Here is a 24,646-nt window from a genome sequence, read left to right as displayed (position 1 = left end):
GAGAAGACCCTGTTTTGAATATGGCCTCTGGAGTTTGTAAGGCATATATTAGAGGTGCACTTGCATCAGACTGGTTCTGGAACAAATTCTCACAGGCCCTTTGGGCCTCACAAGCAAAGGTGGTGCTTGCCGTGAACGGCTCCCTGTAGCTAACCAGCATTCGAAGCTTCCGAATACATCTGGAGTCTTCCTGATCACTCACTACAAGTGTAAGGTCCTTTATGCCAGAGTGTGAACGGACACCCCAGCATGCCCACGTGCAAAATGCCTTACGACTCAAGCAGAGTCACCCCTCTGTCTGCAGACATGTTTTGGTAGAAGACTTAGCATCCATCTGTACAAAACACCTTTGTCCAAGTCCCTTCACTCCTTCCTGATACACGTGTCTGATCGTCCCCGGGGGAGTGTTTGGCATCGAATGCGCGTCTACCTGAAATGAACGGTCTTGGTGCACTTCTGCTTCTAAAGAGTGCCACTGTTTTTGCTGAGGTTAATAAACTGGAATGAAAATAAGAGTCCAAGTTGCTTATCCATTGCTTAATAGTGAAATGCGTACACCACGCCACAACATTGTATCAAAGCTACAAAAGTGGGCCTCTGCAACCAAGTGGGTATTCTTCACAAATGGCACCATCATTTCATATTACAATTAAAATACACGGATAGTCATTTGATATAAATACTATCTCCCAGGGTGGAGTGTAGGAAAATACTATACACTTACTTTTCTTTGCAAGAAATGTTTTTGCACCGTCGGCTGAATAATTTATCCTCAGTCTGCCACAATAGGTCTTTTCTATGTACAAATACTATTTGCACACACTACCTGTGTACAAGTATAGTCTATTCTGCAGCATCAGTCTTCGATGCTTGGGTCATGAGATGGCTCGGGCAGTATTAAGAACACACAGCGTGAACACAGAATGCCTGCCTCCACGCACACAGACTTCCACACGCATGCCAGGGTCACAGCAGCCACTGCACTGTGGACGGACCAGAAACAACCTGCATCAAAATCCTCAGTTCTGGGAAGAAACACTAACTCATGATCCAGTGAACAGCCATATATATATATGTATATATATACATATATATATATATATATATATATGTATATATATACATGTATATACATACACATATATGTGTATATATACACATATATATGTATATATATACACATATATACGTATATATACACACATATATACATATATATACACACACACATATATATATATATATATATATATTTTTTTTTTAAAAGGTTCCTTAGTCTATTTACAGTGATTTGAGGACAAAACTTGCTTCTTGTTCCCTTCTAAATCGGTGACTCCTCCAAAACTGTAAGCAGTCGTGGAGCATTTTGAAGTCATTTATTAAGACTATAATGTATCGAACTAGCTAGCCAAAAAGAGATTTGAAAGAGCTTTGCAGGCTTTTCCTCCTTCTGAGAGGCTCATGCTACTCCACAGCTTGTAGGGCAGGATCTGGCAGTTTCTTAAAAGACTTATAGTTTTTCACGTCTTTGTTTGTTTCTGCTTCTTTAATGGCAATCATAAAGTATTACAAGAGTAAGTGTAGGTTTAGACCACTTGACAACAGCCTTGAACTTCACACTGTGCCGCTTGCCTCAGAGCAGCCCTCTCCCGAAGCCATCTGGCTGCTCCCTGCCCTCCTTTATAAGAAGTGGCAGTTGGCATATTAACCACTAGCCTTTTTTTTTAATTCCTTGGGAAAGCACTACAAGGATTAAATCCCACATCATAGTGCTTCTTAAAAGCAGCATCCCTTTAGAAAGACAGTTAATAAATTACTTGTACAATATACAAAACAACGTTTTCTCCTGCAGCGTGAGTCTTTGTTAGGGAACCAGGAAGAGAAGTCGTAGAATGGCCTAATAACTTCACCAGCTCTTTTTCCCTTTCCCCCCCCCAACTGCTTTGTTCCAGAATCAGTATGTAATGAAGTTCAATTAATTATTCAAGGCACCCCCAGATAACGCAGAGAAACAAACACATACAGCAAAGCACTCACCTGCCCAAAGCCTGACCAACCTGAATGAAGTGAGGGCATCTGGAGACACAAGTACAACAAAGGGAGACCCAAGGGGAGGACTAGATGCAGGCAGATGTTAACTGGCCCCAGGGCCATCTCTAATCCACGCTCATCCCAACACAGCTGTCACTGGGGTCATCCTGAACAGACCTTGTCTGCAGGAGCCTTTCTGTGTGTAAGGAAGACTCTCAGAAACACAACTAACTGTCACCAGGCTGCAAACACTATTCCCTTGGAAGTGTTGGAAGTTGTTAACTTCCTTTTCATAAAAGGAAGGGATCCCAGGGAAAGTAGACAACTGGCTGTTAAAATTCCACTGGAGGCCGTTTGGATTCTGGTCCCCAGCTAGTCCTTCCTTTGAATCAACTCAGAAATAATTTTGACAGACACATGGTTTAGAGCAGTAACAGACACAGACATAGCACATGGCACAAAGTCAGTGTTCATGGTGGATAATGAACAAAATCGCAACAACTTGTTCAAAATCTCTTAAGAAATTGAAAGTCAGTTTTTCAAGCAGTGTTTTTAAACAGTTCCCAGGGCAGGGGTTTGGTTGGGAAAGTAATAAAAGTGAGGCGGGTGTGAGCAGAAGGAGGATGTGGGCTGAGTTAGGGTGGAGAGAAAGCGACTCCCCCACTCCCGGAAATGGCTGCCACACAGGTGTGTGCAGACCCAACCACAGAAAGGGGGATGGACGGAATGTGGTCAAGACTACCAGTTGCACATGAGTTATGACCAGGGTAAATCACGCCAACAAGTTGGTTTGGACCTGGTTATGATTTGAGCAGAAAACATTGCTTTTTTAAAAGAGGAGGAGGTCACTTAAAAAGGCAACAAGAAAGTTAAGAAACAAAATACTGTTGGCTGACTCCACCATAACACATACCTGTGATGGATCACGTGATTCACATTGAATTTAAATTTGAGCTGTCACCAGTTTTCCACAAAGGCAAACCTCATGGTGAAGCACAGAGCCGGTCTACTAGGCCAAGACATTCCAACAACCGTCATAAAAACGGTAGCTCCAACAGAGCGTTATCAAAATCTGTCTCAGACAAGCACACACACATACATACACACATGAGAAAAGAAACAAAAACCCAGAGGCAGGTTTTTAAAAGTGGAAAGAGTTTAAAAGAAAAACCTTTTTTTTTTCCCCCAACCCTACCGCATGAACCAACAAATTTCTGGCATTCATACATATTTAAACATTTAGCTAATATTTGTACAGAAAAAAGTTAATATTAAAACATATGTTACTATGATTTCACTTTTTGCCTACATCATATACTAATTCCCTCTTTTACATGCAGCTTTAGTATTGTCCAAACAATGGCACAAATAAAGAAACAAAGCCAACCATCTAGTCCCCACTGCCCACCCCCCACCCCCGCATCAAACCCTTAGGGACTCTTCCCACAGCCAGGCTGGAGGGCCGGCTGGAGGGAGGGAGCTGATTCCTCCTTCTCTGAGGCTGGCTGCAGGACCTCGGCACACCTTCCTGTAAACGTGGCCAGGGGCCAAAGTGCCCCCAGAGCCAAGGGAAGCTGCTCTCTGTGTGATGCAAGCCAACCAACCAGTTTTGCAGCAAGAGAAGAAACTCATCATCAGGTGAGGGTAGGTGTGTGTATGGTGGGGGAGGGGCAGGGAGGGCTCCTGGCCGTATCATGTCCAAAGCCTGAGAATGAAATCTGCCTTCGGACAAGAGAAAGGTGGAAAACCTCAGAATTCAACTCAAAACATTTGGAGAAGGAAGGGAGAAAGAAATGCTTCTGTCTGCATCAGGGACAGACCTCAGGCTCACATCTACCCTGCTCTCTTCAACTCTGGGTGAGCTGCATTAACCCAGGACAGCCACTCAGAGGCAGTACCCGGGATGGGAGGGATGGGATTCAAATCCCCTTAGGTGACGTCTCCTGGGGGGCCAGTCCTGGGCAGGGAAGTTGGGTGGCTGGTCAGCCATATCCTTCAGAAGAGAAGGTCCTACTGCGCACGACCCTTACAGGAGCAAACGAGGCCTAATGAAGTGTTGAATGAATGGGACTTAATTCCCCGGTGAGAAAACAGTTCTAACTTGATTTCCAGGAGACAATGCCTGCTGAGTTCTGGTATAAAATCCTGGATTCCTACTGTTCTGATGCACTTTCGAGTGAGATGCCCAAACTCTCCCCTCACTTAGGAATCTGAACATCCAGCATCGACTCTGAACTCTCTGCATTTCAACTTTGCTGAGGGAGAGGTGGGGAGGAGGTTAAATAGAAAAATATTCAAGCAGATTATTGTCGACACATCCTAGGATGAATTCGTTATTTGGCAAGATTGTTTTTCCTACATAATTATCACCTGAGTGGTTTTTAATTAGTTAAAATGTTTTACTTTTTAACGAAAAGCAAAGAATATACAGTATACTTGAGTTATACTGAAGTTACAACTTCATTTAAGAAAATAGGTTTGACCCAAAACTCAGTGCAAGTGGCAAAGTTGACCAGGACTGTACAGTATCTGCAAGGAACACACAGACAAACCCACAACACGCACTTAAACGACACCATTGGACGGTGCCCAAACCAAACAAAAAAAAGGCTGTCTAACATAAAACCTCAAAAAGAAAGCTTCCAACATTGAATTCTGTCCATAAATAAGTACTAATTGAAGTTGAACTGCGAAGCAAGAAAAAGGACATGTTAACAGTTTACCAAACTAGTTCTAGCATCAGAGACAAAAGAAGAGGAATGTTGGAACCTGTTGGTAAATGAGAAATGAAGTTTCCAGTTGTAGGATGAGAAAATTGAGGCATGCAGGACTTTTGCATATGGAGAGAGATATATATTTTATATATATTATATATAATATGTACAGTCTAGCTATAAAACTTTGATGTGTATAGAAGCTGTCTTCAATGAAAAAAATTGAACATTCAGAAGAAATTCCTGAGATAGGGTTTGTGACACGGGCCACTGAGAAAAAAATCCGTGGTTGGGTCCTAGAGGTGTCCTAGTCTATCCCTGTTAAGATTGAAATTAACCCACAGACAGACAGTGTCCTCACTGTTGTCTTTCCTTGCCGGGCCGGGCAAGGGGTAGCACCATTGTGAAGGTAACGATCGCTCCTGCGTGAAGAGAGGGAATACTTAGAAACAGTATTGCTGCTAAGACCGCTGTAGTGTGCACCAAATTTCTTCTCGGTTCTTCCAGACAACAGAGGAACCGCGCCACAGGCTGACTGAAGAACACCTGGGTGGGAGAGGAGTGAGAACTGGAAGGCAGGCCGTCACTAGGTGTAATCTTTCCTGGGCTGTTCGTCAGTTGTACACTTATCAGTCATTTCCTGGCAGAAGTCCACTGTCACCGTTTGGCTCCTGGGTTCTAGAGGGGGTCCTCTTTCTGAGAAGTTTCCCGGGTCAGTGCCTTCCAGCCTCCGGGCAGACGTACAATTCTCTGAGGCGTTGCTGGGGGCCCAGGGAGGCCCGGGGGGAGCTGCACCCTGCTCCAAGCAGCAGGGCACGGTTTCCCCCACTGCACACTGGGGGACGGCAAGGTTCTGCTCAATGCCTAAGGGCGCAGGGAGACCCGCGGGTCTGAGCACTGGGCAATACCGATGCAGAGCCTGGATCTGTTCGGGGCTCTGCATGTCTCTGCAGACTTCCTGGGAGAGGCAGGAGAAGTTGTCCAGCAGCTCCCCCATGCACGCTTTCAGCTGGTTCCTCTCTGACAACAGCTTCTCTTTCTCACACACCTGGACATCAGAGAAACAAGAGAAGGCCCGGTCAAGGCTCAACTGGAGGACCCAAGACCTCTTTTTCTGGGGATTTTCCAATGTTTGCTTTTGCATCCTACATTAGAGTTAGGAAAGACTACGTCGAGACCTAGACACGTAAAAACTATCCATCCAGGGAGCCCGGACACACACTTCCGCCACGTCTCCCATGGGTAGCTCATCCAGATGTACCACACACCCTGTTGGCAGCTCTTCGTCCCGCTCAGTGGCTTGGCCAAGTGAACAGCAGAATCACCACCAACCAGAAAACTGCAGGGAGTCGAGGTTCCAGTGTTTTGGAATTTGGGGTTTGCAGAGAATCTATGGGAAACTTCTTGGTCCAACACCTTGTAGTCAAAAATCTCCCCCAAATGTATAAGATTGCCACTTTTGAAGATTACAAATAATCGACCAATTCCAACTACCAGTATACGACGTTTGGGAAAAGGCAAAACTATGGAGACAGGAAAAAGATCAGTGGTTGCCCGGGGTTGGGGCGGGGAGGGGAGGGAGGGATGAAAAGGTGGAGCACAGAGGACTTTTAGGGCCGTGAAACTGCTCTGTGATACTGTAACGGTGGGTACATGTCATTACACATTTGTCCAAGCCCAGAGAACGTACAACACAAAGAGTGAGCTCTAATATAAACTGGGGACTTTGGATGACTCTGGTGTGTCCATACAGGTTCCGATTGTAACAAATGCACTATGCTGGTGGGGGATATTGCTAATGGGGGCGGCTGTGAGTGTGTCGGGCAGGGGGCATGGAGGAATCCTAACAAATATTGATCACTGGCAATTTCATATGGTTCACTCTAACATCAGCAGGCTCTCAGGCCTTTGCAGCAGACAAGCTGAACACAACAGGCCCTTGTTAGGATGGCTGGGGACCGTGCAGTGAGGCCTGAGCGCTGACTGTCCCTGGACACCGGAAGGGGCAGACAGAGGCGTGGAGACGGAGCCCGAGCATGCCAGCCCAACGTTCTGAGATGTTTTCCTTAAAGAAAATCGCACAGAAGCTCTTAGGTTACTAAATTCCATCACCTGCTCAGAATGATGAATTTAGCCACCCAAGGGGAAGCTGATTAAGGCTTTACCATAACTATGTGTGTGAGGAGAGAAGATGAGGTGCTCCAAGAGGCACACCCACAAAATTGGTGAACAAACTGGACATCTGAAGCAGCATGAAGTGAGTCCTCAACCTCTTGCAAGGGTGGGCAGGAGGGGTCAGGAGAGGATGGAGGATGAGGAGGAGGAAGAAGGAGAGAGAGAGAGAGAGAGAGAGAGAGAGAGAGAGAGAGAGAGAGAGAGAGAGAGAGAGAAGCAAACACTCAACACAGGCTCTCCTACACGGGAGCTGCACGTGCCGTAACATGAATGCAGTCTGGCAGGCAGCGTGGGCATGTGTGTCGGAGACAGAGATTTACACGGGGAAAGGGCACCTGCTAAAATATTTATAAATTTTTCAAGAAAACATGTTTTAAAAACGAAAAATAAACAGATGTACAAGTGCAACTTGAGAGAAATACATTCTGCAAGTCAGCAAGAGCGAAGCGGCGTGCAGGAGACAGCGTGGGAGTGGGGAGTGCGTGTGTGTGTTGAGGGCTTGCAGGGAGGGACCAGCCTGCCCCTGCCTGCAAGAACCATCCCTACACTCAGACGAGGAGAGTGGGGGCACCACCCCGGCTAGAGGGTGGCAGATCAGAAACAAAACGCACCTGGGCTGTGCAACCTGGGCCTCCCTTGCTATAACCTGGACGTCGGCAAAGGAAGAGGCAACACTCACTGTCCTGCCCCCGGAGGGGAAATCTGTCTGAATTTTGCCACGTAGCCTTGACCAAGCCACCGACCCCTCCACGCTTACTGATCTGCACAATGTTCTGGGACACTTTGAAGGGGGAAGAACACGAAATGCTGCGTGGGACAGTATTGGGGTTCACTGCAGGAAAGGCAGCACAAATCAAGACCCTGGTTACAAGCACAAAGGGCTATGTCACCGATGTCCATTGATAAGCACGTGAAACTTTTCAGCAGTGACAGGCAGCATCGTCTTTAAGGGGTTTCCACAAAAGTGGGGGGAGAACATTATTGGCAAAATGCTTTAGACATCTGCCTGGTGTGTGGCTTAGACTTTATTATTTGTTTAGTATTACAAAGTTTCACAGAGAAGAACACTAATTACAAAAATCAGGCATTTCTCCAATATGGATGATGAGAGGCATTCTACTCCCCCAGGAGTGCAGGGCCGGAATTCCCACAGACATGTCTCAGGCCTCGACGACTTACACGGGTGGGCTCAGCCTTGCCTGGTTTCCCAGCTAAACCCAGCAGGCTTTTAAAAGACCCACCACACTCACCAGCACCAATGTTCTGCTTCCTGACGTGACTTAAATTTAAAACATTTTGTTGTTAAAACAACATTCAAGAAAAATTGGAAAGAAAGAAGGAATTCATAATCCCACGACCCAGTCACAATTTCCAATACATTTTAGGGCAACAGACATGTCCTGAGAGGCTTCAATGGGTCTGCAGTGGAGATTCAGAAATGATCACGACATTGTCCTACAGGGCCAGGGGCTGGGGAGACCCCCACCACACACACAGATAACGTAAGACTAAAGTGGTAAGCAGAAGCCAGGGGCCAGGGGCTCCAGGGGCAGGTGGCCAGCCTCAGCAGGCAAACAGGAAAGGGCCTTCCTGGAGAGATGACAGTAACCTGACTCTTAAAGAACAAAGGGCATAGTTAGAGAAGAAAAAAATTGAGGAATGTCCAAGGTAGAGGGGAAACAGCAGAGGCACAAGCACAGAGGTATGGAGATGGGGGGTGGGGGTGGGGGGTAAGGGGGTGGGGGAGTGCAGACAGTTTGATTTTATTAGGGATCAAGTTCTAGGAAGGGAGTGGAAGGTGATGCTGGAGGGTAGCTACAGACCAAATCATGGCATGTCTTGCTATGGAGCTTAGGCTTTATTTTGTAGGTGATGGGAGCCACTGAACATGGGCAGATTTTCTCCGCTTGTGGGTGTTAATTACAAAACAAAAGACCCTGTAGTCCCTGCTTATCTTAATGACATGTAACATTTCCTCACGCCTTTCAAACGTCTTCTCTTGCTCTTAGATTCGCATCAGGATGGGGTTTACCAGGAGGCACAGGAATGCTGCACGCAGTATGAGGACCTAAACTTCGCTCAGGACCTCAGTACGTGGCTTCCCTCTTCTTCCCTGACACAGACCTGGCATCAGAGCTGAGTTTCCAGTATTCGGCTAGCACAAAGCTCACGCTGGAGGAGATTGCACTGCTTACCTTCAAAGCTACAGTCACGAGCCAGAGCCCACCTGGATTTACTTCCTGTAGCTAAAGGCGGCTTATCAAGGAGAAGGGGGCACAGAATGCCGAGTGAGTTGGGAGCTTGCTCCCTGAGACAAAATACTCGCAGCCATAGGGAAGAAGTGACAGCCACGTTGAGGCAGGACTGCCAAATCACAAGGCTTTCGGAGGTCATGCAGCCGAGCTGCTGCCTCACAGTAGGCAGGAGTCCTATCTTTAGCCTACACTCTTCTGTGGGAGGCAGGAGCGAGCAGTAAAAACACAAGATTTGGAATCAGACAACTGGGTTTACAGTCAAGCTCTGCCACCCAGTGGGGAGTTCGTTACCCAACCTCTCTGCACTCTCGTTTCCTCCTCTGTAAATGGAGATAAAATACTCCCGAAGTCTACGGGTTGATGTGAGGGATTAAATGTGACTATCCACAAAAATAGTTGAGAATAATGCCTGGTCCATATACGCGTGCAGTAAGTGTTAGCTATTCGTACACGTTGAATAGAAAATAAAAGAGAACTACCTCTATATGTATGACTGAAAGGTATAAAATATTGACACCCACACAGATACACACATTGCCGATAGAAAGCTGTTATTTTTGTTGAGAAACTTGTTTACAAACGAACCCCAGCTTCTCTGAATGGTGACCCTTCTTTCTATCCCATCAGCCTTCACTATTGCAACTTGGCCTCAGTCCTGGTCACTCCAGGTTGCTGACAGCAACGGGCGGGTCAACTCACCAATTTGCGGATTTCACATTCTAAGTTCTGAATACAGTCCAGTTTCCTCTTGCGGCAGCGCTGGGCTGCGATGCGGTTCTTGCTGCGCCTGCGGACGTCGTGGATGAACTCTAACTGTTCTGAGGTCAGCTTGTGCATCTTAATCATCATCTGGAAATCGTTCCTCGGAAGATCTGTGATTTGATCTACTGGGAAGGGAAGTTTGACCTGAAACCAAGAATAACAGAGGATGATTATGACAGCTGGATTCTAGTCTTCATTCTGGCAGGTAGAACATCAACACATGGTAAAACCTCCTTTTTAAGATGACCAAGTCATATGGAAACTACCGAAAGCAAGCTATGATTAATTCTTTCCTGTTTCAAATACAAATAAGACGTAATATGCAGATAATCAAACAGAATGTGAACACATGAATTGTACCGTGGTTATCATTGCTGAGATTTCTGAAGCAAGCAGCACAGAAAATCTTGGAAACTGTGTACTTTTTCATGGCTACAGCACTTTTGTAAGAGGGGCTCTTTAGTCTGTTGAAACTTAGTGCCATTGAGCCTCAACTTAATAAAATGACATTTTATAGACAGATATCATCTAAGGAATTATCCACACACTTGAATGGAGAGAGCACTCCACACCTTAAAGATGCTGGAAAGATGGACCAATCAGCATGATACAGGGAGATGACTTCGGTAGGTTATACCAGCACGGGCGAGGACTTACAACTGAGCTTGTGTGCTTTCTACCAGACATGAAACCTCAGGCTAGTTACTTCACTTCTCTGAGCCTCAACACTCTCATCTGCAAAATGAGGCCTGCTTCTTAGTTGCACTGTTTCACAAGAGTTAGACGTTGGCAGATTGTATTTTCCAAATATACAGTGGCCATCCCATCTCATTTTCTTTCACAACATGATGTTGGCCTTCCTCCATCCCGAGGTGAGATTCATGTTCCTGACTCTTGACCAGTACGCTGCAGCGGGACTAATGGTGTGTGATTTCGAAGGCCAGGTCATTAAAGGTGTTCCTCTCAGACCTCTTAGATTGCTCTTTCTGGAGGAAACCAGCTGCCATGCCTCAGGGACACTCAAGCAGCCCCGTGTGGAGGCCCATGTGCAGAAGAGCTGAGGCTTTCAGTTCACAACTAGCATCACCCTGCCAGTCATGTGAATGAGCCAACCTGGATGTGGATTTTCCTGGCACAAAGCTTCAGGTGACCGAATCCCCAGCCAGCGTCGGACTGCAACCTCATGAGATATCCTGAGCCGGAAGTGCTCAGATGGGCCACTCCTGAATTCTAGACCCACGAAATGATGGGAGGTGTGATACGATTATTCTTGTTTGAAGCCACGATGTCTGTGGGTCATTTGTTGTGCAGCAATACATAACTGATGCTGTTACTATTATCAGCAATATTCCTACTTTCAAACGCTTGGCTACTCAAGGCTGATCAACAGTATCCAAAGAGAGGACCCTAGTTTCTTTCTTTCTTTTTCTTTTCTTTTTTCTTTTTTCTTTTTTTTTAAAGATTTTATTGGGGAAGGGGAACAGGACTTCATTGGGGAACAGTGTGTATTTCCAGGACTTTTTTTTTTCCAAGTCAAGTTGTTGTCCTTTCAATCTTAGTTGTGGAGGGTGCCATTCAGCTTCAAGTTGTCCTTTCAGTCTTAGTTGTGGAGGGTTCAGCTCAGCTCCAGGTCCAGTTGCCGTTGCTAGTTGCAGGGGGTGCAGCCCACCATCCCTTGTGGGAGTCGAACTGGCAACCTTGTGGTTGAGAGGACGTGCTCTAATCAACTGAGCCATCTGGGAGCTCAGGGGCACCTCAGCTCAAGGTGCTGTGTTCAATCTTAGTTGCAGAGGGTGCTGCCCACCATCCCTTGCAGGAGTCGAGGAATCGATCTGACAACCTTGTGGTTGAGAGCCCACTGGCCCATGTGGGAATCGAACCGGCAGCCTTCGGAGTTAGGAGCATGGGGCTCTAACCGCCTGAGCCACCAGGCCGGCCCTGGACCCTAGTTTCTTGAGGGATGGCTCTGTGTCCTCCTTATATTCAGTTAAATGCTTGCTTATAACCCTGTGTCGGTTTGAAGTATTTCCTAAAAACACTGCTGTTCTCTAGGGCCTCCTCCGCAAACACGAGGTAAGAGGGCACAGGCCTGCACCTCCCAGCAGTTTGCGAGGCCTTCACTCATGATGCAGGGACTTCCGGGTTCAGTTCTGGCCCTGTTTCCGAAGCTCCTGGAAAAGGAAGGCTGCATGTTGTTGTTCTGCCACGAGACAAAGTGTTTCCCACCTCAGACGGCTTCCTTCTTGCTTCCATTACCGTCTGCCTGAGAGTGACCAGCAGATGGCGCTCTAAACCTACAATTCCTTCAAGGGCTCGCCCGGCGCTGTTCGATGCAAAAACATTGCGAGCCACCCCGGTGATTCTACCTTTTCTAGTAGCCGCTGATGAAAACAATGAAAAGAAGTGACAAGAAATTGATGAAAGTAATTTTAATAATATACTTAATTGGACCCAATAGCTTCAAGATATTTTCAACATGTAATTAATATAAAAAATGAGATATTTTACTTTTTGCTTTTGGTACTAAATTTTCTAAATCTGAGGCGTGTTTTACACTGACAGCACATCACAATTCAGACCAGCCACAGTTCTAGGGCTCAGTAGCCATTTGTGGTGTGTGGCTACCGTATTGGACAGCTCAGCTCTAGAAGACTGAACGAATGGACTAGAGTGAATTTGAGGCACCAGAAAAACAGAAGGGCGGGTCTGGGTTTCATTGATCAAAATATTTTTGGGGTGAAGAAACCAAGTCCTCGTTAATATTCAGAGGCTGAAGTGTTACGTCTGTGTTGTTCAGGGGTGAGAGATGAAGATATTTTATCTGAAGCTCAAGCTTTGTCTTTGGTTGCATCACATGCAGGCAGACATGAGCCCAGATCCTGGCATTTGTGACTAGTTAATCCCCATGCACAAAGGCAATCATACTAAACAATCATTTGGCTTTTCGATGGCTGGGTGCAATTGTTTTCTTAGGACACTTTATGGCCCTGAGCCTTCTAGACGTGGCATTTGCTGAAGGCTCCACTGGGCGCTCTGATTCAACCTCCGCATGGTGAACGCTGTCCCATGACACCTGTAAAATTTTGGCCCAAGAGAACAAAAGCGCAGCGACACACATTACACCACCACTCTCAGCTCAGCCCTTTTCCGACTGCTAAAGACAGGGAGTCCGTGACAAACAGCTCCTTGTCATGGACCCAGGAAAGGGCTTTGTTCATGGGGCTGTGTTTGCACAGGGATTATACTGATATGAAAGAATGTTTGCTTTCCCTTATATGCCCTTTGGATAACAAACAGACACTCAGATCCTGGATGATGCCTACATAACACAGAGGTCTGTCTGTTGGGGACACGGATGTTTCCACATCAGGCAGAAGCCTTGTTTGCACAGCCGAGGTTGCAGCACTTCTGGGCCTTGTGGAGTCTCCCCTTCTGCTGACAACAAAGCAATTCTGTGTCTGCTCGACATTGTGTTTACTTATTTTCAGAAAGACTATATACCTGTATTTCAGGCCACAGGGAAAATCAAAAGACCTTTTATACCAAGAGTTACTGTATTTAAAAACATCCAGACAGTGAATATAAAACACTAGGAAAATAGGACGGAGGTTGACAGGAAAGAAGAAAAATCAACAATGCTAGTTTCAAAGTCCTTGAAGCAAAAGGCCATATAAAATATCAGCCGAGCTGTTGCAACTCCAGCTGCTTTTTAGAGGAAAAGAGAATAGTCAGGCACAGACTTTCTTCCATGTGAGAATGAAAACAAAAACAAAAAACAATCCCAAACACAACCCTCTTGCTGCTTTTTAGAAGGCTCTGTTAGCCCTCTAGCAAGGGAGAACTTCCATTGACTACCAAGAGGGACATCCCAGGAGTGTTCCTGGAAAGGGACAGTGGTAACTTCACCACAGCTGCTCCTTATTTTCAGAAGAGTTAAGTTCCAAGCCAATGGGGATCATCCCTGGACGTAAAGAGCAGCCACAGACCCCTGATAGAGCCGAGAGAATATTCCATTCTCAGGCTTGCAGGCACCCCAACCTTCCTCAAACAGGGCTCAAAGTCAGCAAATGCCACTTGGTCAGGAAAAGTGGAAACACGTCGAGAAGGCTGAGGCCCTTTTTCCTTTCTCCTGGTGAATTCTTACAACCCAGAGAGGCCCATTTATTGTCCCTCCACAGTTACTCTTCCAAGATTCTACTTCTCAGCAGCGGTTTGGTTTTCATTCACAGCACCCTCATAAATAGCGCAAAACACCCAACGTGACAAGACGAAGTTCCTGCCAACTACCGGCACCCTGTCTGAGCTGGGCGGCCTGCAGCTTCCTTCAGCCGAGCACACACCCAGGAGTATCAGCACAGGTGAAGGAGGCCGCACAGAGGGGAAAGGCCTGTGGGATCGAGGGCACTGATCTCTCCTTTGGCACAGGGCTGCCCGCCTGGGCTTTGGTTCTCAGCAGAGACTCAGAGTCAGGGGCAGCCACTGAGTCAGCAAGCCAAGGGCCAAATGGCAGCTGTCACCATGAGCCAGCTGGTGCCACAACTTGCATAATCTGCTCCAGTCGCACCCAGCAGGGCGCTCACTCCTTCCCTCTCCGCACACCAGGAGACCAGGACGGAGGATGTGTTTAGCCTGGTACTTGCACTGGCTGGCTAAGCTGTGACCAGAGGAAGGTTAGACGCTCTGGGGCACCCAGCTCTTGAGCAGTCAGTGAAATGAGTAGCCCTGCAGTGTGCCCAGGGACCTCTGGCCCCAGAGCCTAGACAAGGGTGGGAGAATGTGGTGACACCTGCAAGGTGAATATAACATAACATAAATATTCCTCCTCCAGGGCTAATCACAGGGTACCAGGGGCCGGACCCTGGGGTGCCAGTGCTTCCTTCTCATCAAACACAAATCGGCTGCTCCACTTCTTTTCCTTGCCAACAATTACCCAGGTTTTGTAGGCAAAACACCCCTCTCTCCCAGTTAAACAAAAACATCATTTAAAAAATTATGAGAAATACAACTTCGTGTAGAAAACTCAAATAAGAGGCAAAAGAGGGGAAAAAGATTTCCACCCCCAAACAATGACTCCCTTGCTCTAGTGGATTTCGCCGTGATCTCTATTTCCTCTGAATATTTGTATAGGGGTATAATCAGACCAATTGTAATCACCGTGCCTTTTAACACATCTCATTTGCCTGGTGTCTCTGGTTGGCTGGACGGGGACTATTGGAGAAGGACATGAGATGTAAATGTTGCAGAAAGAGCTGAAAATAAGCATGTATTTCCTCTAGCAATGCCCTCGGAGCTGTTGTGTGAATCTCCTTTCCTATCTCTTTTCTTGGTTTCACTACCAGATGTTGAGGTGAAGCCACGGGAGTCATCCTCCTAACAGTATGTACCCTGAGGCCCTGATGGAGCCGTCAGTTGACCAAAAACTCGAACACCTGTACTCTCACAACACTGTCAGATCTGTGCGTTGTCAGGGGAGGAAGCAAGATGCCCACTGGGCTGGTGATTCCGGTGCTGCTGGCATGGGGACAGCCAGCTCAGTGACAGCACCTCTCCTCCCACACTAAGATATGCTTCCTGAACAATCATCCTTTTACCTGCGATCCTCATGGTCCAGTTGATGGAACAAATGTAGGATATCTGGGATTTAGTTGTGACATTGCAATTAATTAGCTGTGTGACTCCAGGCAGTTTTTTTCTTCCGTGTGTCCTGAAGTTCTTGGAGGGTCTGTGAGTCAGAGGGATAGAATACCTGCCCTGCTTAGCTTGTAGTATGGCTATGAAGAATACAATTAGATGATAGGTGGAGAAAGTGCTTTGAAAAGTCTAAATTGCCTTATAGCTGTGAAGTATTCTTATTCTTATTATATTATCATTTCTGCTTATTGGCTCTATAGATCTTTGTCACATGGTTTCTTCTTCCAGACATACAGTATGCTTTGGGATTCCAGATGCTAAGCACGTCTTTCTAGCTAATACGAAAACATTGCTTGAACGAGAAATATGGCTGCCTTCTACGCTGCCCAGCAAGGTTTCCTTTTTATTAAGTAGACCAATGACAGACATTTTAAAAAAGATGCCTGATTCAACAAACCACAAAAACAACTGTACAAATTTTACATACGACTTGTGTCTGGCAGTTGGCATTTGGGTGGGAGAGTTGGCAGGCACGGCACCTCTCTGCTATCACGTTTCAGCATTTGCTCCGGTCCTGACTTCTCCCTGCTCCCACACGCACACAAGCACACACTCAACTTGTACACACTTTTATCCCTCTTGACATGAAACATGTTAATAAAGCTAATCCATCAATGCTCTTGGCTGTGCAAATAAACTATTTTTCCAGTGTTTCTTTACTAAAACCCACAATTAATTAGAAATGCTTGGGGTACAAAACCTTCTCACTAAGGAGCTTACTACTTGCAAAATGCATGTGACTTTGTGATAATTTTCAAATTTAAAAAATGAACCTGTAGACGAAAACAAGATACTACTTCGTACCCACTAGACTGGCTACAATAAAAAAGATGGATAATCACGAGTGTTGGCAAGGAGCAAGAGCCACTGAATCCCTCATACACCTCTGGTGGGAATGTCAAATGGTGCAGTAACCTCGGAAAACAGTCTGCTAGTTCCTCCAAAGCTTAAACAGAGTTATATACAACTTAGCAATTCCACTCCTAGGTATACAACAAAGAGAACTGAAAACACATGTCTACAGAAATCTTATACACAAGTGCTCACAAAAGCGTTATTGATCATAGCCAAAAAACTGTGAACCCAAATGTCCCCCAACTGCTGAACGGACCCACAAAGTGTGGTGTGTCCACACAGTGGAGGATTATTCAGCAATAAAAAGGAATGCAGCACTGACATGTGATGACACAGCCAGTGGGGACAACAATGGCAAGAATAAACCTTGAAAACATTATGCTCAGTGAAAGAAGCCAAGCACAAAAGGCCACAACGTATACGAGTTCATTGACATGAAATGCCCAGAATTGGCAAACCTATAGAGACAGAAAGCAGATTCATGGTTTCCTAGAGTTGAGGGGAGGGCAGTGAGGAGTGATTGCTAACCGGCATGGTGTTTTTTTTAGGGATGATGAAAATGTCTTGGAATTACAAAGTGATGATGGTCATACAACGTTGTGAATCATTAAAAACCCTGAGCTGTTCACTTGTGAATTTTATGGTAGCTGAATTATATCTCAACTGACAAAAAGAACCTGTGTGAGATATATACATATATAATTCAAACATTATAGAAATACATAGAAATGAAACTTTCCCTATACTCCTTCTCCCCAACTTTGCCTCCCGTTTTGAGGCAAACTAAGACATAGTTATGCCTACTGTTTTGTTACTTTTTTCACTTCATATGACCTGTTCATTTTTTCATCATTGGAAGTAAGAAAACAATGTCCAAACTGGCTTTGTAATATAACAAACCCAGAAGTCATAAAGAAAAGACTGGTAACTTGATTACCTAAAACTTACATTTTTCTATACAGACAAAGATACCATAAATTAAAAAAAAAAAACAAAATAAAAAAAACAGACGAGGAGAAAATAGAGAAAACATTTAGAAAGGGTTAATATGCCTATATTAAGCAGTAAGGATCCTGTGATTTGATTTAAAAGCAAACAACACAAAAGGAAAATGGGCAAAGATGACAACCTCATTAGGAGTTATCATTTTTTTACCCACCACTTGGCAAAAATTAAAAGGACTGTTAACAACTAATACTTGGCAACAACAGGGGGTAGTGGACACTCCTAAGTTGCTGAAAAACACATGAATTGCTACAGCCTTTTGGGAAAGTAGTTAGGTAGTATTTAACAAATGAGCATAAACTTTAACCCACGTATGGAACTCTAACCCTCCAAAATAAAAGCACCACTACTAAACTTGTTCACAAAAATGTTTATTGCAGTAATGTTTATAAGAGGGAAAAATTGGAAACATGGAATGGCTGTTGATAGATGACAGCTGAGTAAACTGTGATTTATGGGACCCATGGATATTAAAGAAGCTTGTGTTAGCCATACGTGACTGACCAACATACATGTACACTGCAGAGATGGCTATGTGAAAAAAGAAAAGCAAGTTGCTGAGTACTTATACAGTAAATGACATGAAAACAAAACCCCGACCCCTAGAAATGTGAATGTGTGTTTGCATATCGTTGTAGGCACAGAGAAAGCCTGTTCAATTTGGTATGTGATGGGCCGAGTATGCTGTTTGATTATTTAAAAAAAAGAAACTCATTTTTAAAAAGCTGGTTGTTGATAAAGGACAATATTGTGCTAATTTAAGCTTTCTTTAAAGCTAGGGAATAATGCCAAAGGATGAGATAGGTCAATGTTGATGAGATGGGAGAGTTAACAGAGCAGAACTAGAACATGTACCGAATATACGATATGCTAACACTTCTTGTTATCTAACATCCTGGCTCCTCACAGAGGTGGAAGAAGAGAGATGGGGAGGGAGCCCGGAACGTCCGTCTGAAGCACTGGACAGGTGGCCAGCTGGAGGTGAGAACTCCTGTTTTCATTTCTGACTCTTGTGTCTCCCTGGGGCTTGCTTGGAAGAGAAATCACCTGGACCTTCTACAAGAGCTGACGGAGGCAGAATCAGCTCAGGAGAAGTTGGCTTCTTCAGGATCAGTTCAAGAAAACGAGTGATGAGTCACGCTGTGAAGGATTTGTCATCACTATGTTTACTGGGGACCACACCTCCACCAGAGTCAAAGGAACTCTCTAAAGCCAGTTATTAACTCAAAGAGGAACAGTAGTGCCGAGTCCCTGAGATAGTTCTTGGAAAACCTAATCTCCTCTACTCGAGGAAAACTAAAATGTCAAACTGGGAAAAACCTTAGCTTTACTGTAACAATCCTGTTCAAAATGTACTACAGAATTGGGGGGGGGGCTATGTGTGATTTCTGAAATGGCATAAAACTTTGGTAAATGTCACTTCTTTCACTGCTTAGAAAAGCAAAGACAGCAGATTTTTTTAAAAAAGTAAAAATAAAAGTTTTTTTTTATTTTTGAAAGAGTGGTATATTTCAGGGGGAGACTAGTCCTGTTCATGACTATTTTTATAGATTGAGTGAGTCCTCCTTTCAACTGATTCATGTAGACCTGAAAGTTCTAAGGTAGACAAATGATATGGCTCAAACACAGGAAAAACCATGCGCTCTTGTTGGTGGCACTAGTTCGAAGAAATGACTTTAAGCTCTCCCTCGGGACAGTAGAGAGACAGCAGATTTTTTTTGAAACTGACAGTTCCTTGAACATGCACAAATGTCATAAAACCATAACCCCTTTAGCTTACTGGGGCTAATCTTAGGGGAGAGACAAAATACCAAAGATATGGAGGCATTTGTCCTTTTTTCATGACACCAATACTTGGCAAGATAAATCATTATGCCAATGAACTTGACTCAGTGACTAGGTTTCTGCATCAGGTTTGCTTTGGAACAGTTTCAGGGGAAAAAAACAACAAAACACACCTCACAAAAGTTGTAATTGGAGGGGAAGAAATGAGTGAGGAAAGAGCAACAACCTTTTGCTATTTTCACAAAACCTCAATCCTCTCAGGTTAGAGACACAAATGTGCTTCTGTCTTGGGGCCCTGGGCACAAGCCCCCATCCCAGACCTGAGAGGATATGGTGTATTTGAGTAGGAATAGTTCCCATTCAAATTTCTTTATAATTCCTTTTAACTAAATGAAATCTAGTCTGTCTCCGTTTTTGCCAGGAAGTAATAGAAGAGGAGGGACCAGGCTAGCTGGTAAAACAAGGAACTGACCACAGGGTATTTCTGCAGTTGGCACAGAGAGCTTTAGAATCTGTTTTCAAAACATGCCCTAACGAAAACTTCATGTGCTTCTTGCCAATCTTGCAGAGGCTGAATAAACCACACGTGGCTCTGTGAAAACCCACCTCATCCCGTGTGGCATTTCTGCTGTCTGGTTGGGTTAACGGCTCTGCTTTACTACAGAGGCTCATACCCTGGGAGCGCAGAGGCGTATGAGGGCGCTCCCTGGCTACTGAGGATCCCGCTTCACTTCCTCCTATGTGTTTTGGATAAGCAGCTCTGAGGAGGGACTTCTCACTGGGTCAGCTCCCTCCAGCTCCCGAGGCAGGTCTGAGACACAGGTGAGACACAGGCAGTCTCAGGTTGGTTCCTTATCAACCAGTAAGACAGTGCCAGACTGTGGCACAGACGCCCTCGTGTCTTCCCAGGGGACTCTCAAGTTATGGGGGGAGGAGGACATGTGGGGTGTGTCTTCTTCCCTGTCCTTAGCCGCGTGGATCTTGTTGATGACATGGCTGGTGTTGCTCCTGTTCCCTCTCCCAGCATTGGCGAGACAAGGATGGAACCTTTAAGAATTTTTATCTATGAAGCATTTTGCTTTCAGGGTGGGCAGCAACCACTACTTAACCCCATTCCCCCCCTCCCCCAAATAACTTCTCGCCATGTGGGGGGAGCTCAGGAATGATATATTATACAGTTACGTGTGACTGATTAGGGGGCTTCTGCCGTGACCCTGGGACCAGGATGGATGGTGAGCTGTCCGTCACCTGCATTGCGACCCCAGGGTCTTCTGTTGACAAGGAAAATTTAAAGGATGCTGGGAAAGCACCTGTCCCATGTGGATCTATCTAGTTTCTATCCATTTGGAAAGGGATTTTATATTTCCCTTCACCATGAAGGGTGAGGAGCAAGGATGGAGGTGATGCGTACAGCATCCTTCCAAAGCAGAGGGAAAAGAAGGAGAAAGGAGGGGAAAAGGAGGTCTGAAGTTCCTGAGCATGCTTTCATGCATTAGACTTCCTTTTCTCACTAAGCAGCTTGTTTCTGCTTGTTGACCATTGAAATCTAGATCCAATTTCAAGAGCCTTCTAGGACAAAAGCAGTTAATTCGGAAGCACCAGGAAGCATCCTGCCTCCATGGGTGGGGGAGGCGGTACCTTTACTGAACCTTTCATCGTGGCACGTAAGAACCATCTGGGAGTGGTAAGGAATAGGGGGAGAGTCCAGATAAAGGACCGAGAGAGAGTGGATCACATGCTTGAATTTATGTGGGTTCCCTACCTCCTGGCCCCTGTCCTGCACAGGACACGACTCACTGTCTGCTTCCGAGAATGATCCGGATTCGTCGCTGGAGTTGGTTCCGTAAGACTGCTCACATTTAATTTGGGGTCGGACTTGGCTGTACATTCCATCTCCCATCAGGCCTGGTTCCTGATGTTCTGTGGCAAGGAATCTGGCTCCCTGGGAACAGGGCGAGGAGGAGAACTCACAGAGAGGGAGGCTGCAGGGAGAGCCCCCGCTGCCGTCCTCTGCGTAGGAATAGGAGGAGCATGAGCTGGAAGTCCTGGTCCTGGTCTCCAAGGGGGGCGAGCGAGGGCAGACCTTGATTGGCACCGGGCAGCTAGTGTTGGGCCGCATCCTTCCTGGCAAGTGCTCAGCCATCAGCCCACCATGGGAGTAGGCCTGTGAGCTGGGGAGGGATTGGCCTGCCCCCACCCACAGACCCTTTGGCACCGGCTCAGAGAGGTCTTTGTCCAAACTGCTTACCCCAGAATATGAATGCACAGAACTGCTCACTTGGTCACAAGCGCTCGAGGAGAAGATCACACTTCTCCGGTCCAGCTCTCCTTCCTGCTTACAGAGAGCCTCCACCCCAGGCCCCTTGAGGGGCGACCCCATCGTGAAGTTGGACGTGTCCTTCTGGCCCACGTGGGCCTGTCCATAATTCCCCGTGAAAGGGGCATAGTCAGTTTTAAGGTCACCCTGAGTGATGCCCTTGTCGAAAGGGCAAGCGGAACTCCTGGCAAAGTGCTGCTGAGATGTACTGGGCAGGCCAGACAGCTCCACACTTTTTGTTATGCTGAACAGAGACCTTAAGCAGGAGGGAGAGGACACACTCCTGGATCTCTCCAGGCAGGTGGCCCCTGCGGGGAGGGCGGGGGCGGGGGCAGGGCTGGGCTGTTTCCGCTCCATTTCGACATCTCCGGCTCTGTCCTTGATGTCAGGCTCATCTCCGGACAGGCAGAGTGTGATGCTCTCTTCCTCGTTCTCTTCACTGGGCGGCTCACTTTTTATCTGCCCCACGGCTAGCCCTGGCTTGAGGCTGTTGCCAGAGTTATCTTCACTGAATGTGCTTGCAAAACCTGAGGTACTATGTGATGATGCGTTATAGACATTCTTGGTACATGCAAGCTGGTATTTTTTGTATCGGGGGTACTGCATTAATGCGTCCTTTTCAGAGCTCTCCTTGGTGTCTATTGGCCCATCCGACTCGGGCAGCAAAGCTTCCTCCTTCTCTGCCACTGGGATGGCGGTGGCCTCAAAGCTTTTGGGGTCTGGAAGCATCTTGTCCCTGGGGCAAGCCATCTTAGCCGTCTCTGAATCCATCGTCTCCTCTTCTTCCTCTTCCTCCTCTCCCGCGGAGTTCTCATGGTCCTCGTGTGGGCGCGGGCAGGCCGTGTCCTTCCGGCACACAAACAAGCCATCCTCCCTGTTCAGGAGCTGGGTCTGCAGGAAACTGAAGCAGGAATCCTCCAGGTTGTGCATGCGCAGGAACTCGGCACAGCGGATGACCTCACGGATGTTTTCTCTGCTGAGTAACAGCTTGGCGGTGTAGGCAAACTGTAACAGTGGCCCAAAGCCCCTGGCCGTGACCTGCAAAACAAACAGGGAAATTGCCCATGTTAACGGTCAGCACCTCTATTGTCCCGAATCCCTCAACTGAAGCAAGATAAGCAGACAGTGCTAATGTCCCAGAAGAAAGACTGCAAAGGAACAGTTAATCTCACACTGGGTCAGCAATGATTCTGCTTCCAATAATTAGTGCCTGTCTCGTGCATGCCACTGCTTTATTTCATCACCCCACACAGAATTGGAAATCACCAGGGTCAAGTGGCTAAATAAGATGACAACGGGTTCAGTGTTTACACTAATGAAATATCCTGGCAAAAATGCACGGTAACAATGGGAAGCCTATTAATTTCCCTCCTAATCAGTGCCATTGAGAGCCACGCCACATAAGGAGTGATGTGACACTTCTTGCAGTTGCCTTGAGCCAAAGAAAGCATTATGGTTTTCCTGTCAACCGCACAACTGGCAATATGGCCCTGTTAAAAACTGAAAGTCCATAGGGTTTCAAATAGTTTTTCCTCACTTACAAAGTTAAACAGAGACATTCGAAGCAACGCCTGTTTTGTTCATTCATCATGGTTTCTAGTTGGGACTTTTCATTCACCGTGTCATACCTGATCTTACAACGATACCAGAGATGATGACAAACCAATTTCTTGTTCTCAACAAGAAATTAACTCCTGGCTCATAAAGAATGGGGGTTACAGAGCTAAACAAACTGCCTGTCATTTAAATGATTGAAGCTGCTGAGTGGCGCAGGACATGGGCTAGTCCTTTCCTAATTATAAGCAGCAGCTTTGCCATGCAGCTGTCTTCTTTCCTGGTAAATCTTCAGAGGCTAAGCCTGCTGTCATGCGCTGCTCATCCATTATATTTTACACAGATTGATAATGTGCTATTTATGTGTGTACGCGTGCGCACATGCATACAGACACAGAATAATGTAGACAATTAGAAATATTTCGCCTAAGGCGAATTGTTTTGTTTTGTTTTGTTTTCCCCAGTGTAAGTGGATTGAACTTGCTGGTGCTCAGGGCAGGCAGCCTTCCCCTCTATGCAAAACCATGCATCCCCTAGGTTCTTGCAAGCACTGAGGACCCCACAGAAAGGGGAGGCAGGTCCATGAGTCACGTGTACAAATCCGTGAAAGAGGAAATCGCGGGGCTTTGCTGGAAGCTATAGTACAAGGGATTTAAAAATATCTGCTAGGGGAATAAGTGCAGAGCAAGATGAATGGGCAACCTTTGTAGCCGACTTCTACATGTACTAAATTCACCACAGCACACAGAGCCAAAACTCTTGTGAGGACTTATATTAGCTATTCATGATTCAACTTGGACATCGACTTCTCTGAGAGCCCTCTCCAAACCTACGAGAGAGAACGAATGACACTAGCCTCTCAGCCCCCATAGCCACATTGAGGAAATGTCTTGGATTCTTCAGGGCAGCCCTGACTTTATATTGCTGCATTCTTCCCTGGAAGGGAAATTTCTTAGATACAGAACTGAATGGGATTTTTAATTGTTGAGAATTTTGAAGTACTTTAAACAAAATTCCAAATAAAAACCTTTTCTGTCAGTTAGTGAGTCCCGAGATATTTGGTTACAAAAAATTACAACAAAAAACATGACTGCTAGACCCATGTGACAGTTCTACCAAGGTGATCATTGTTCTCTCACTTTTTTTACATTTAACTGGGTCTGTGTTTTACCACAATATGGCAAGCTCCTTCAGATTAGGGATTGTTTTGTTTCTCTTTCTAAGTTTGCATCTAACTAGGGTCTCTAACGTGGTACAATACCTGAGAAAAGTTTGTATGCTACTGAATATGTCATAAATCTAACTGTGCCTCTAACACAACTAGAGTGTACAGAACGTGACAACACAGCGTTTGGTGAGAGTTGTGTCAAATTACTTTTGGAGCAAGGCATTGTATAAACCAACATACCAAACCCATCAACCAATCCAAGACAGGCAAGAGGATTTGTCTTGTCCCCTAGCACTAATACTGAAAAGGAGCTCATCTATCATATGCTTCTGTG

The 24,646-nt window shown here is 45.9% G+C and overlaps 1 protein-coding gene across 1 annotated transcript in view; it reads right to left on the bottom strand.

Moving 5' to 3' along the window:
- Positions 1 to 1,276: 1,276 nt before the first annotated feature.
- Positions 1,277 to 24,646, bottom strand: part of BACH2 (BTB domain and CNC homolog 2) — a 327,340-nt gene continuing 303,970 nt past the window's right edge. Inside the window, exons 5-7 of the mRNA XM_081038640.1 lie at positions 21,036 to 22,628; positions 9,875 to 10,081; positions 1,277 to 5,793 (exon numbers count right to left, since the gene is read on the bottom strand). Coding sequence (XP_080894766.1) covers positions 5,332 to 5,793; positions 9,875 to 10,081; positions 21,036 to 22,628 — 2,262 coding nt within the window. The 3' untranslated portion in view covers positions 1,277 to 5,331. The remainder of the gene's footprint in view (positions 5,794 to 9,874; positions 10,082 to 21,035; positions 22,629 to 24,646) is intronic.

Source organism: Rhinolophus hipposideros, assembly GCF_964194185.1.
Source record: "Rhinolophus hipposideros genome assembly, chromosome: 3".
In the NCBI taxonomy this organism is placed as follows: Eukaryota; Metazoa; Chordata; class Mammalia; order Chiroptera; family Rhinolophidae; genus Rhinolophus; species Rhinolophus hipposideros.
This window is presented reverse-complemented; position numbering and strand designations above follow the sequence as displayed.